The following is a 15,535-nucleotide window of genomic DNA, read 5'->3' on the forward strand; positions in this document are numbered from 1 at the left end:
TATACATTTGTAAAATTCTGACATTTTTTTAAAAAATTCAAGCCATTTATAGTAATTGAACTCAAAAAGCCTCAAGGCTGTAATCTGGAAATTCAAGTACTGATAGTCCTCAATTTATGACTATTTAATAGTTTAAAATTATGACTCCTTGGAAAAATTGACATGATCTATACTTGCACTTAATGCACTACCTTTGTGGTCACATGATTGCAATTTGGGAGTTTAACAATCAACTTGCATTACAACAAGCTGTAGCATCCTGCTGTCAGCTGATTTTGCCCATTTCTGACAAAAAGAACAGCAGAAACCACTCATTGAGAAGAAGCTGGACTGGCTTAATGACTGGTGATTTGCTTAATGTCCACTATCAATTTTGTAAAAACAGATCTGACTTAACTTACAATTGCAACAAATTATGATGGAAATTCCAATGCCAATTGTGGTTGTAAATTGATGATCACCTGCACAATAGACAAATATGAGCATTTAAGATTCTCTAACAATTTCTGAAATTTGTCTGTTTGATACAAAGACAATACTCAGGAATTTATATTTGTTTTAAATTCTTTTGTCAACTGACAAAAGTGATTTACAATAACATCAAGCGTTTTTGCAATTTTGATCTGTAAGTGTTTGAGCTCTGCATGAAACAAATACTAAAATGGATACGCAAGTAAAATAAAAGTCAGTACCTACCCTGGATAAAAAGGTGTTAAAGCAAATTAACTTGGCTTTGAGGTGTGCTCTATATGTTTTATTACCCTTCTTCGATTTTCCTTCCTAAACGAAAATGATGTGTCTAAAACAATTTGAACATAAGTAAATACTCTTGCAACCTGCTTTTCTACCAATAGTGTTGAAAAATGGCCAACATGCATTTTTCTGCCCTTTAAGCCACAATATATAACCCAAATGCCACCAGGACTCCATGAGCCTTGAAAAACTTTGAAATTTGTTCCCAATCCTTCTAAAAATGGTTATAAAACTTATTTTAATACAGAAATATTGAATGCATGGAACATAATCATGTTTGTTTTATTAACTTTATTCAGTTTAAATCATAAATTTATTTTACATAGTTTTTGGCAGGCCACTATTTTGTAAATGGGGCTGTTGACCTGAAATTCCTTCAATAGCATTTATTTTATAACTACCATATGAGAACAAATTGTGCACTGTAAAGATCACTTGGAGGTGGGAGAGACTTCCAATGTAATCTACCAGATCCCCTGCATGGGTTGTCCCTGTGACTGTGTAGAGGAGGAGGAGAGGAATCTGCTAACTTAGATAGCAGGAAAAGGAGAGCTCGGGTATTCTGTCAACTGGGAAGCTGGCTTATCTTATGTATTTCTCTGTAAGGAATACCTTTCCTGTAGAGCTGTGGCTGGCCTTCTCTTCCAGTAATTAGAATAACTTGTAGAATATATGTAGAAGCTGTTCTAAAATTATTTCCTCTACTAATTTTTCTTTGCTCATTTTACCTGGCTTCAATCATTTCTTGTTTAAGTCTTTCAATCCACAATTCACAAATCCATGTTTGTCATATGCGTAAGCTCCTGAACCTAAAAGCTCTCAAAGCCATTCACATTAAAACATCAAGTTATTCTGGATATTCATTCACTTTCATGCCATTTACAAGTGGTTTCAAACATAATTCTGTGTCTTAGGGATTTTTATGTCTTTGGAGCCACCTTCTCTCTATATATAGTCTGAAATTTTAGACTGTGCGCCTTCTGGTGACTGAACCCCCCTAAGTGGTCTATCAACCCTTCAAACTGTTCTCTTCTTGCCTCTCTTTCACTCTTCTTCCATTCCAGCCTAACTTTCCTTTTTCTTTACAAAGCCACTCTTTTTCCTCTTTATTTGAAGCAATTATATTTCCCCTAATATCTGAGTCTAGTCCCTTTTCTGGCTGGTCTATTATTTTCTTTGATTTTACCAGAGGCATAAGGTAGATAGCTGTGTCTACCAAAGTAGTAGTCTCTTTTGAGGGAGAATGTCTCATCTTCCCTTTTCGTCTCAGATTGCTCTCTGATTTTTGCAGGCAAATGTTGGCTATTTCCTGCAGAGTCTGAGCTCTGTAAGGGTCAAACTCCATTCCCTTTGCAACCAGGGTTTGTTTTCTTTTCCTGGAGTGCTTAATGAACTCCTTGAGTTTAAAGCACCTCAATTTGTATAGTTGCCACACTATATTGGATGTCCCACTATTGCCAAGTTCTTTTGTCACAGGTTCTTTTACCTATGAATTACCTAATTCAGTGGGCTCAAGACACAACAGAGCCAACACAAGTATTCACAAGCTACCACTCTCTTACTCTTCTCTACCGCCACTTCTACTGCTGCTACTCCTTGTGGGTCCTACTAGTTCCATTCATTGTAAGTATTGCTATTATCTCTTTCTAACTACTTCAGGCTGCTTTATTTTCCCCCACCACCACACCCATTTCTCTCTCTCTCTCTCTCTCTCAGCACAGCTTTTGTAGCTAATATTGTCATGGCTTTAAGAGGCCTTAAAGAGACAGGACAACAGCACAGGTGCTGGCCATTTTCTGGGCAATCTGTTCTCTCACAATATTATGCATGACATACATAAAAAGAAATAAATTTCTCTTTGGCAGACATTGAAGTTTTTTATAATTCCAATATACGTTTCCTGCATAACATGCAGGTGGTGATATTAAACATTAAGTTTTAAACAGCTTAGAGCTTGACTCTCTCAAGGACCACTTTTGCTGTTTTGCATCTGTTAACTTAGATGAGCAAGAAAAGGAGACTTATTCAAAGCTAGGAAGATGGCTTCTCTTATGTACTTTTCTATAAAAATACTTTTATTGGAAACCTGTGTTTGTCCTTCTCTCTCTCATTAAAAGAATAGCAAAAAAATGCATTCTTTTCACCAAGCCTTTAGCTGTTACCGACTTTAAGGATACGTGTTTTAATTCTGTTCATTATATTGGTCTTTCCCATTGAGTTTTCTTGTGGGAAGCTGGCAAGGAGCATCATGAATTCCTCCCTCCCTTCCTTCCTATCTCATGTTGAATTTCATCACTGTGGAGTATGCCCATTCTCTGTTCTAAGTTGTCTTGGGGATCCATGAAATAAATTTGAATAAATTTGGCATGCTGGTTGGTGTCTGGCATTAAATATCTAGTTGAATCATGGATTTGACATTGAATAAGCACCAAAGGATTCCATCTGACTCTCATTGAAATGACTTCTTTGATACACAAGAATGTCATTTAAGAGAGACAGTTGTAGTGTTTATCCTGAACTTGTTTGCAATAGATCCATAATGGTTATATAAATTGAGGAGCTCATTAAGTTGGGATTGCAAATTACCTATCCTAACCTTTTTCTTAATACAGCAGAAATTGTCAGTTTCTCCAGGGAACAATAATGCACATTAATGAGTGCAGACTTTGACCATGGTACTAACATCAGCAGATAACATAATCAGAGTTGGAAGGAACCTTCTAGGTCATCTAATCCACCACCACCCGCCCAACCGGAAGACCCTACACCATTTCTGACAAATGGCAGTCCAATCTCTTCTTGAAAGTCTCAAGTGATGGCGCTCCCACATCTTCCGAGGACAAGGTGTTCCATTGGTTGATTATTCTCACTGTCAGAAAGTTTCTTCTTATTTCCAGGTTAAATCTCTCCTTGTTCAGTTTCCATCCATTATTCCTTGTCTGGCCTACAGGCGCTTTAGAAAATAGCTTGACCCCTTCCTCTCTGTGGCAGCCCCTCAAATATTGGAAGACTGCTCTCATGTCTCCCCTGGTCCTTCTCTTCACTAGACTAGCCAAGCCCAGTTCCTGTAAACGTTCTTTGTATGTTTTAGTCTCCAGTCCCCTAATCATCCTGGTTGCTTTTCTCTGTACTTTTTCTAGAGTCTCAACACCTTTTTTATAATGTGGTGAACAAAACTGAATGCAGTACTCTAGATGTGGTCTTACTAAGGCTTTATAGAGTGGTATTAGTACCTCTCTTGATCTTGATTGTATTCCTCTATTAATACAACTTAGGATTGCATTAGCTTTTTTGGCAGCGGCTGCACACCGCTGGCTCATATTTTGATGGTTGTCCACTAAGACTCCAAGATCCCTTTCATAGTTACTACTATTGAGCCTGGTTTCACCCAGAAATATTACATAATAATATTAGATAATTCACCCAGAAATATTAAATAATAGCAGAAATATTACATCATGCAGGTCATGCATTTTGCCTCACTTCTTTCTCTATTGATGTCTTGTTGTTCAAGGCAGGTATTGTGTTGAGAAATTCTCACAGTAAATAGTGCTTGCCACATATAGACTTTAAACCAGAGATCTTTTTATTGGGAATTATACCAGAAATATATAACAAAGCGTTGAAATACTTGATTCTAAATGTTTTAAGGGCGGCTAGGATTGTATTTACTAAGAATTGGAAAAACGATAAAATACCTATGCAGGAGGAAGTTATTAAGAAAATTATGGATTGTGCTGAAATGGCTAAATTGACACCTGAAATTAGAGAACAAGAAGATAAACGATTTTATACGATATGGGATTTGTTTTATCAATGGGTGGACAGAAAGACATGGTAATGTAACAGACTAGATAATTCTGTGATAGAAATTTAATAGACTGATATAAAACATTACATTATATATAACCATTGGTTGAAAGTATAACTTAAATTTTAAGATAAAATTTGGAATATCTCGTATAAAATGATGGAATAAATAGTTTAATCACAGATGATTAATAACTGATAAAATATATAAGCATATGTTAGTTTGTCAATATGAAAGTTGATATAAACTGATAAAAGTTGATATAAATGACTACAAAAGGATAGCACAAAAGATTCGTAACCAACTGACACACTTCATATATATAAAATGGAAGATGGTTTTATGTTTTCTATGTGTATGTTTGTTTAAAAAAAATAAAAACTCTTAGTAAAAAAAAAGTTTGCATGTCACCCTCTATAAACTTAATGTCCATATTAATTAGGAGTGAATTGTAAAATTTTCAGTCAGGAGCCTTAAACCTGGGATATTCTGTATATACTATATATTATTTTCTTGTAATAATTGTTCAGTTCAACAGGATAATACAATACATTAGTCATTAGAAAGGAGTATTTAGGAAGCTATCATTTATCCTACACACACACACACACACACACACACACACAGACACACACATACACAGCAGTTTGACACTGCTTAGTTATTGAGATCAGCCAATGAGCAATATTAGTAGTATGCAGCAAAGGAATCTCCCAAAGTTCTCCTTTCATTTGAACAGTTATTTTAATAACTATTAAAACAGCTATTCCTCACTTATTTTGAGCTTGGCAACTTTGTAGACGTTTGGCCCAAAAACATCTAATGAAACCTTCCAGTAAATGAGATGAAGAAGACGTGTAACAAAACCCTTTAAAACTGGCAGTAATACATGCTAATTACAACAAATCTTTTTAAATACGTATTTTCCTCAGTCCTAAGTGCCTTTTCTTTTTTCAAAGCAAACCACAATTGACTATTAATATGCTGCAGTCATTATATTCATCTCTTTTTTTCCCCCAGTCAGCTCCTAGAAGCCCAAACAAGATGAATGGCTATATCATGCAGCTAAAAGGTTTTTGTGGTTTTAGCCATAAATGCTTCTATCTCTCAACTGTTAACATCCTAAAATCTAATGCTTACAATGGTTGCCTATGTTGCACTTATGCCTTTCTTATTCCAACACTTGGTTATCACCTGTTTTAAACTGCCAATGCATGCTTGTTTTTATTTCTGATGATTTTTTTTATTATTTCAGTTTTTCTTATGGTGTGGAATTGGAAAGTTCAAAAATATGAGTTAGACTAGCATAAGCAAATTTGTTTAAATATGAAAAAGCTAAAAGTTAAAGATGCTTCTCATGGAGTTTACTGCGTATGAGATTATAGAAAGACATGAATGCAGTTTGCTATGGCTGTATATAGTAACCTTTATACTTACTTGCAGAGATCCATTTAAAGGTTGTGTAAAGTTGCATGCTATATAGATTCTACTATATATTTTTTACAATAATGCTAATACCACGTTTCTCGTATAATAAGGCCGTTGGTTTTTTTTTTTGAGCCCCCCCAAAATGGCTAGGACATCTTTTCAGGGGTGAATTTCTTTTCCCCCGCTCGGCTCTTCTCACACCCACCCAGCCGCTCGGGATTAAACCAAAACACAGCACACGGCGCTCCCAGGTACCTCAAAATGTTTTTTCCTGTTGTTGCGGGGATGGGGACGGGGAAAAAGCAGGAGCGACTCAGACGCTGTTGTTGAAGACAGCACTGGCAAGAGAGGCACCAGCACCGGTGGGAACCGTGGAAGCTACAGAGGCCTGAGAAGCAGCTAAAACACTGCTGATGGACATCCACACTGCCACCGTTTGCCCACTGACCCGGGTCTGCAGCAAAGGCGCTTGGTGGGGGCAGGGAGCGCTCCGCCATGATTGGCTGTTAGGAGCGGCTGATGGTGAAGTGTAGCTGCCCGCAGGGCACTCCTAACGGCAAGTTGCCCCCGTCTTCCCCAATTTCGCATGTTTTAAAATAGGCCTAAATGGTGTGGGGGGCTTAATTTCATTTTATGCCTAGAAAACATGCTGGGTCTTCCTATTGGGGGGGGTGTATTGTTGGAGAAACACAGTATTAGAAATAGATTCTTGTTATTCTATTAAGGGCTACTGACAAAAATTAACATAATTGGCTACCTGCCCAAGTCTTTCCCATTAGGCAGACTTACTTTTTGATATATGTTGCTAATTCAGGATTTGATCTTCTAGAAAGGTTTTAAACTACAATTCAGAATCTCTTGACATTGGCCTGGCTACCTTGCTGGGCTAGGCAAAGCTTCAGGTTCCCTCTCCATTTCTAATCTATGAGTAGAACTTTTAGACTCTTAAGAGTTGAAAGAAAGAAACTCCCTGCTATAAATTGTCTTCTTTCAACTCACAGAATGAAGAGGATCCACCACATATATAGGTAATTGGTTCTTCTATAATATTCTTATGGTTAAGAAACTCTCAGTCACAAATCTACTTTTCTATGAGTTTGTCTGGTGAAGTGGAGCATAATGATCTTTATAAGTCAATTATTTGAGAGGAGATATTAAAAGATGCTGATCATATTATTAGGAAAAAGGACACATGACAACAATATTTTGCTTAGATTCCAAGAAATCTAAAGCAACCAAATGCAATATAAAATATACATTATTTTCAAAAGATGACTGTTCAGCAACAGCATTTTCTTCTTTGGTTTATTAGAATTTCAATTATTGAAATTCAATTATTGTTTGTGTATGTTTGCAATATTTTCCCTGGTTCTATAGGGGATCATAGTGATGAATACTGACTTCAAAACTGATTGTAAACGTGTCCCTCCCTACATACATAGAATGCGTGTAACACACAATAAAGATGAGGCTTTGATCTCCCAGACATGCTAATCATTTTAAAGCCAACCATCATTGTTATAGATGCCCTGGTTGTTTTTAAACCATTCAGCAGTTTGTTCTTGGGTCATCTGAAATTCTTTGTTAATATGTGGAAACTGCAGGCAGTGATGTCAATGTGGTTTTCATTTGTTATAGATAATTCTTAACAGCCTTTCACAAATGTCTCTAACAGATTCTGGAATCTAGAATATATTTATAGGAACATCCTAGGTTTTTCTTTCAAATACCTTTTTAAACAACAAGCCTAATAAGTTTTAAATCATAGCATGATTGATTACATAAATATTATAATATTTGTGCCATGAATGATTGCCTCTTGAACTCTCCTATCCTTTTTTTTAGAGAGGATGCCCAAGAACAATGTAATTACACTACAATTGTGTTTCAGTGCACTAATCAGCATCACTTGTCAGGGTTCAAATAATGCTGAGACAATATTTTATATTTGTTAGCTTTTAAAATTATTTATATTCCACCCTTATCTTGGTCAACGACCATAATAAATATTTGATTGATTGATTGCTGAGAGAGAAGAAACATTTTCTGCATGCTTTTTCAGGAAAAAGAAGTGGTTTCTATTTGGTACATGTATCTAATTTCTTATTTGGAATGAACAGTTCTTCAATAAATTCAAAATTCATAGGTCTTTCTCACGTTATGTCTCTTTTAAGTCTTTCTGTCATGTTTATCATATTTACTTTCCTTACCCCTTTCAAATTGATTGCAGAAAAACAAATCTAAATGTGGCATGATTGCTAATCTTTTTTTCCTTTGCAAATATGTCCTCTAGATAATCTAATGTTCCCAGTCTTTTTGATGCTGATATCCTTACTAAAACTACAAAGGCATTAAAATTTTGAGTCATTCTGTGCTGTAAGATATAGCGAAAATTTAGCAGATATAATGTAAAAGCATAGAGCATTATATTTTTTGATAAGACAGCTGTCAACAGCTGTTTTAATCTCTAATTTTTTCATATTTTCTAATTAGCCAGGGGTCATTTACATTTATTATTAGCTTAATGAGTCTGATTATTGTATATTTCGCTTGCTTGGCTTCATATAATATGAAAAATGGACTTTTGTCTGTTCTTTGCTAAGATATCTGAGAATTTTGGTTACAAGCTTAATAGTTTACTTATGTTAACCCTAGAAATCTGCAGATCAATACCTATCTATTCAGACATAATCCTCATTGATTTTAATTGAGATGCATCTCAGATAGCTATGTTGTCCAGTAGATGGACTAGACAAGAAAAATAAACTACAGGAATGCTAAAACTACTTTTACTGAGATTGACGTTAATAACAGAATCCTGAAAGCATTATTCTGTACGTCTTCCTTCTTACAGTTCAGTGAATCAGGAAGATAACTGACTGAGCTACTCTGAATGTTATCTCTGGTCTGGGCTTTCAAAAATCCTTCAGCTCCTTTTGCTTAAACACAGTTCCTGCATATCTCAGCCAAAGTCATTTTGCCTGCAAGTTCAGATAAACCTTAAATAATACAAATATTCAGCAGATTTGGATAACGCAATAATCCAGCCTGTTTTTCAAGATTGGATTATTGCTTAATCTAAACTGCACTAGTTGCACTCAATCAGAGGTGGGGAACTATGACCCCTTTATGACTTTTGGACTTCAACTCCCAGAATTCCTGAGGCAGGATGGTTGGCTCACGAATTCTGAGAGTTGAAGTCCACAAGGGCCATAGTTCCTCACCCCTGTGCTAAATGGATGAGTTCTGATTGAAGAAAGTGGTCCTGAAGATATCGAATGAGCAATCTTATACAGGTGGTCCTCATTCAGCAATGGTCTGAAGTAACTTTACAGTCAGTCATCATATTTACAGCTTTTGCAGATCTGTAAAGCAAAGGAAAGCTTTTGCAGATCTGTAAAGCAAAGGAAAGCTGTAATAGGATCATAAATGCAGTGAGTGTTTCACTTAGTGGCCATTTCACTTAACAACTTGCCAGTCCCAATTGTGACTGATAAAACAAGGACAACCTGTACATAGAAACACATTATCAGTATTGTATAGAGGCTTTTGAAAACAGAAATGTATGTTGTAATTGACTGCCTATCAGCATAATAATCTTCAGTGTTATCTTCATTTTACTAAAGTTACAAAATGAATCTTTTGATTCTATAACCAAAATCTTTAGCACAAATTATAAGGAAAAATAAATACACAGAGGGTAAAGCTTCCCCAAAGCTTTCTTCTCTCCTTTACTGGATATATATTTAATGTAATGTTGTGCCAAAACAGGGCTTGCGGTTTTGCAAAGTAGTTTTTCTTTGCAAAATAAGATTCCATATTTCTAATTTTCAGGATATCTAAGAATGTCAAAATTCTCTTCAGATTGTTTTCTGTTTGAGATGGTGCAGAGAGCAATTCCTAGTTATTGTTTCCTGTTATACATCTTTCCATCACTGCTTTCTGCTGACATGCTTCTTGTCTAAAGAAATACACAGGAAGAGTTCCCACAGGAGTTGATTGAAATGTAAGATTCCAGGAAGCTAAAGGTATTATTGTTCAAAGATAGACATTCATATACAGCACATGACCACATTGTAACAGCATGAGAACATCACACTTTAACTTGGGAAATTCACTGAAATTCTTGTCCTGTAAAAGAAATCGCGAAAACAAATTCTTTTTAAGCAAAACACATGTAATTGATAGTGAAACATGCAGATTTATTTTATTTTTTTGGTAAAAGCCCTGTCACCAATTTTAAGAGCAGTATGCTTAGGATTGCTTAGAACATCTTGAATCGTGATTCAGGCTGCATAAAAATGCACTTAAAACAGTGAATGTAGGCATAACACTTCAAGGATATCCCAGAATTTTAACCCATTAAGTGCTGTAAGCAGTGAAGTGAGCTTACAATGAAAAATTAAAGTTATAATTTTTCAACAAATCACAGTTGCACCAGGATTTCAGTTGCTAATCAATACAATTATTAAGCATCATCAAGTGACCAGACCTGTCTTTATGACCATTTTTACCATGATTGTTAAAGCAAATCATCATAGTATTCTGGCTTCTCCAGTTGACTACATGTTGGAAGCACTCTGGGAAGGTCTCAAATCATGATCCCATTTCTGTGAGACCGCAACCATTGTATATGTGAGCCAGTTGCCAAGCACCCAAACTGCAATCACGTGACCATGGGGGTGATACAATAGACATAACTTCAAAAATGGTTCATAAATCTTTTCCTGCAGTCGTACCTTCAACAATAAACAAGCAGTCATAAGGATTACCTGCAATTTAATTATGGCAAAAGAAGTTCGCGCTAACAAACTGCAGAGAAGGAGATCAAAGAAATTAAAACTCGAAAATCACATTTCATCCCTTCTTGATCAGCTACAAAAAAGTAAGATATTCCAGAGTTAGATATAATATGGCATCACAATAGTTGCATGTAAAACTCACTGAGAATAACTCAAAATAGCCCATCTTTGAATAATGAATTTTGCATCTCTATACAGAATACTAAACGATTAGTCACCATACAAGCAATGAACCAGACCACAATGTCTTATCAGTTTTATTTGCAAAGGAAGCACACAAAACATTTTTATAAAAGAATGAGGGGGTTATTTTCTAATTATGCACCAAGTTAAACGTGTTTAAAATCAGATTTGAATTGACATCATCTAAAATGGATTTCAATTGTATTATTTTTAGTACCGATTCTGATTTATTTTTAATGTTACATATTAATGTCTATTATTTTCAGATTGGTTTTATAAGAACCCCATCAGCATAAATTCACCCACTGATGCATCACAGTCCTCCCAGAATCTGGGTAGCCCCCAAACATTTGGGCTTTCATACGATATTAAAGATATGGATGTTCCTTCAGATATTTTGATCAGAAGGTTAAACTAGGCCTTTTGGTGGGTTTTTTCCCGCAACTTTGGTGTACACTGTTTGAAAATGAGTTGATTTTTAGACTCAGAATGTATGTTATACTAGTATTACTGTTATTTCTGATTAGTTCTCAGGATGTTCATGTTGCATATGAAATTGCTGGGTTTTTTTCTGTGCAAACTTCTGTATACCACACAATCACAACTGTGGCATGGGCGGCTATGTAAATAAATAGATCTAAACTATTTTTCTGTTCTGACAACAATCTCATGCTATTTATTTTTAAGAACAAACAAACATTGTTTGAGACATTTTATTGAAAATATTAATCTTTCATAACTGATTAAAAGATGTAATACAATCTATTCATATTAAATGCATTGAAATAAAATTTTTATATAAAGACAGAAGAAAAAACATTGAAGAGCAAGTGGCATGAACAAACAATGATATCCAAGTTTATGTGTGTGTACATGTGTGCATGAGGGGACAACTAAGATAAGAAAAAGACTACCTATTGTTCAGATATTAAGTCTGAAATTTTCTAGTATTAGATAAAATGTAACAAATAATGAACAGAAAATAGCAGAAATACAAAGAAGGGTATGAGAAGGAACTTTCAAATATATAACACAAATGGATTTGTAATCACAAAATGCCATTTGATCATAACCCTCCTAAAATATCTCCTACAGAAGAGCAGTATAGCACACACAGTTTGAGAAGATTAACACCAGATAGTCCAGTGCAGATGAATAGCTCAGCATCCTGGGATAATCTTCATTCCTAGGCCATTTTCAGCCCATTGAAAGAAGTCACACTGTTTATCCTTCCCAAGAGGACACACAAAGAAATGCTTTCCATTATTAGGGCCAATCTTCAGCACTGTCCTCATAATGCAGCGATTCCCATGATTGCAGAAAGGAAAATGCAGGTCTGCCCACTGCAGAGAGAAATCATTTTCTGTTAACACCAGATGCTGAAGCCAAATTCCTGTTTTAGATGGGAAGCAACAAACTCCCCATTAATTCTGCAAGGTAGGTGGTGACTAACAATAATCAAGCCAAGCAACTTTCTCCACTACCTGAACTCTTACTTCGTTTGACTTTGTGGGAGGACAGTTGTAAAAAGTCTTATCTGACTTTTGGAGGAAACACAGATTTAATTTATCCAAGTAAAACTCTTGATAGCTTATGGCTTCAGAGCAATAGATCTTACTTTCCCCAAGCTCTAATGTCTTTCTCCCTTGGAAAATCTGAAGGTCAAAATGACACTGCATTGCATTAGTTACCATATGGTGGAACAGAATCTATTATCAAAGCTGAGCAGAAGAGAACAAATACAAGAAAAACATCAGTACTCATTTTATGTTGTCAAGGTCATTTGAGAAAATATGAACTCGGATTCAGTTGTGCTGTTTTATTACATTAATTTTGCCCTAGAATCTTTGCACACTTGATTAAGCATTCTTACACTAGAATTGTGTCTCCTTTGAAGGTTCTTGCTTTATGTTGCCTAACAGTGTTATTCCTTCTAGCTTATAAAAGATTAAAGGAAGTATGAACATATGAGTTTGAATCACTCACACTGAGTTTGAATCATTTTGATTATGGTAAATGTATTCGTAGTGTTTGGCTAATGCTGAAATTTTCATTGTTCTTTTTCCTCCTTGGCTTTGCTTACTATACTATTGTTAAGTTACTACCTGACAACAGTAATCTAAAAAGCACCTTAAAAGAAGGAAGAAAACATAGCAACAAGATTTTGATGAAATATTCAGAATAAACTAGCTAGGTAAGAAAGAAAGTTAAGTTTGCTTAGAGGGTAGTATGCATCAATAAAATAAAGTCATAAAGTCACTTGTTTTTAGAACTTCAATTATTTTTAAAAGAATATGGAAAAGACTTTTCCAAAGTCCCTTTTTAAATACAGCTGGGGAGGTACATCAGTAAGAAAGAAATCCAAGATAGAAATGGAATAATTAATAAAACAATACAATATTGTTATAAAGAACAGTGTTATTTTTAACCTTAGTGTAAACAACTAACTCAAAGCCTAACAGTCTCACTGTTTGATACAAAAAATAATTTTGTACAGACCATAGAATCCATTTATTCTTCCCAAAATGAACTGAGAACCTCTTTAGATAAAGCTATCATCACAGCAATTCATTTCCCACTATGCTAAAATTAAAGAATGAGTGAAATCCATAAGTAATCACCGTTGTTTGAGAAACCAATTTATCTTTTTCAAGGATCTATGGTACTATACAATCTCACATACTTCAAAATAGTTACACCGGGCTTCTCTTGGCAAAGGACAAGCATAAAATTGCCTGCCCTTGTTTTCTCCGTCCTTCCTCACGATGCGAAGAACACAGAAGCGACTGTGTTTACTGCAGCGAGGACTGCCAGCATTTAATGGGCAAGAGCCATCTGTCATATTATCTGGAGGTGCTCTGTAATGACAGGTAACAAGATAAAAACCTGCATAAAGTTAAGGAGATTAGTTACAGCAAAACCAGCATCTTCAGTCTCAATACCACAGCTCCAAAGCCCATATAAACTCTTCTGCTTCAATGATACATCTGATCAAACAGAGCACTTAGCAATTTTATCTGCTTTACTTTCTCTTTAAAATGAAATGGAAGGGCTCCAAGTCAAAAACCCATTCTATTGAAATGAAGTGGAAGCAGCAAATTTTTAAAAAGTTATCTTGCTGCTTTTTAAAATAAGTAAACTGTACCATTCTGGCATAGCTAGCATAAATTTTGTACTTTCATGTAGTTTAAAAGGCATCCTGAATTGACAACAGCAAGATGTACCAGAAAACCAATTCCTTCCAATTATATTCTTCCCCTCTGGAAAGTTATTACACGTGTCTTCGACCAGACCATGGGGATATCTATCTACTTGTCTGCTTCAAGACAATTTTCCATGCTCTTTGATCAAAGCTACTTTAATGATCCCCATCATATACCAGAGAGGAAGAAGTCTGACTGGGAGAACAGAAAAATGTATTTTATGAAGGTGATAGGAAAGCTTTGCTCTCCTCTGATGTTAGCATCACCAGCATAGCTGGATGGTGTCTGTTTACAATGCACAAGGGCATCCGCTTGACTGTTAATGTTTAAACAAGGTTACATTGCTTCTTGTTTCTTAGGTTTGCAGCAGCCAGGGTTTTTGGCAAATATGTTACTAGTCAAGCTCAAAAGGCATTAAGGTAATTCCACTCTAGGGTTCATTAATATGTAAGCAGCATTTCTCCCCATTATTACTGCGACCCGATGGCTTTTTATATAGTTTCCCCTCTGGACCAAGCTTGGAGGAAGCTTTTTGAACACAGCCTATATACTGCATATGCCATTAGCAGGCCTACAGTATATACTGTTAACAAATGCAATAGAATAAAATACTGCCCCCAATCATTATAGTATGGCATCTAACAGCTATCTCTTATAAGACTGCCTCTAATAATTGTAGTAGTGTAAAGTACAATTATTTTTTTCTACAGTATCTCTTTCATTCAGTATCTTTCATTATTCTTAGGAAACTGAAGCTCATATTACACAGCTGAATTTGGCATTCTCTCATCTCTCATCTGCAATGATACCATTAAGGACTGAATCATCTGTCCATTTCCCCAACATGATTTATGCTACCTGGCAACTTCGTCCTTCTGCCGTTTACATACGGCCAGATAGGTCAGTGAGACTTCACAAGAAATGGACACAAATCACAGATTAAAAATGATCATACTCAGAAATCATACTCGAATCCTAACCTAATGTTCTGTACAAGATCTAAAGGTCAGCATACCTAACCAGATAGTATTTCAGAAGCAACCTCTTTGTACTCCATGTAAACACTATTGAACCAAAACATGAGCAAATTTTATACTGTACAACTTGGGAAGGAATTTGGAACCTTCTTTAGATATCTTATGAAAGCTACAACAGTGCAAGCAATGCTGGCTCCCTTCACTCAGATACTCAACTTTGCATAATGAATGACAAGAATTCTATTGATGTTGCCTGTGTAAAATGTTCCTGCTTTCCTTGACATTCAGGAATCTGAGGGGAAATTGCACAACTGGAGCCCAGCTGTGAACAGATCCACCAGCTGTCTAAAATATTCCTCTATGGAGCTATGTAGAGGT

The 15,535-nt window shown here is 35.6% G+C and overlaps 1 protein-coding gene across 1 annotated transcript in view; it reads right to left on the bottom strand.

The window, feature by feature from the left end:
- Positions 1-11,043: 11,043 nt before the first annotated feature.
- The window catches only part of NEIL3 (nei like DNA glycosylase 3), a 32,981-nt gene continuing 28,489 nt past the window's right edge, over positions 11,044-15,535 (bottom strand). Inside the window, exons 9-10 of the mRNA XM_087936378.1 lie at positions 13,661-13,835; positions 11,044-12,320 (exon numbers count right to left, since the gene is read on the bottom strand). Coding sequence (XP_087792504.1) covers positions 12,138-12,320; positions 13,661-13,835 — 358 coding nt within the window. The 3' untranslated portion in view covers positions 11,044-12,137. The remainder of the gene's footprint in view (positions 12,321-13,660; positions 13,836-15,535) is intronic.

The sequence above is a fragment of the Pseudonaja textilis genome, chromosome 6, assembly GCF_049901715.1.
Source record: "Pseudonaja textilis isolate UNSWEBS1 chromosome 6, rPseTex1.2, whole genome shotgun sequence".
Classification (NCBI taxonomy): domain Eukaryota; kingdom Metazoa; phylum Chordata; class Lepidosauria; order Squamata; family Elapidae; genus Pseudonaja; species Pseudonaja textilis.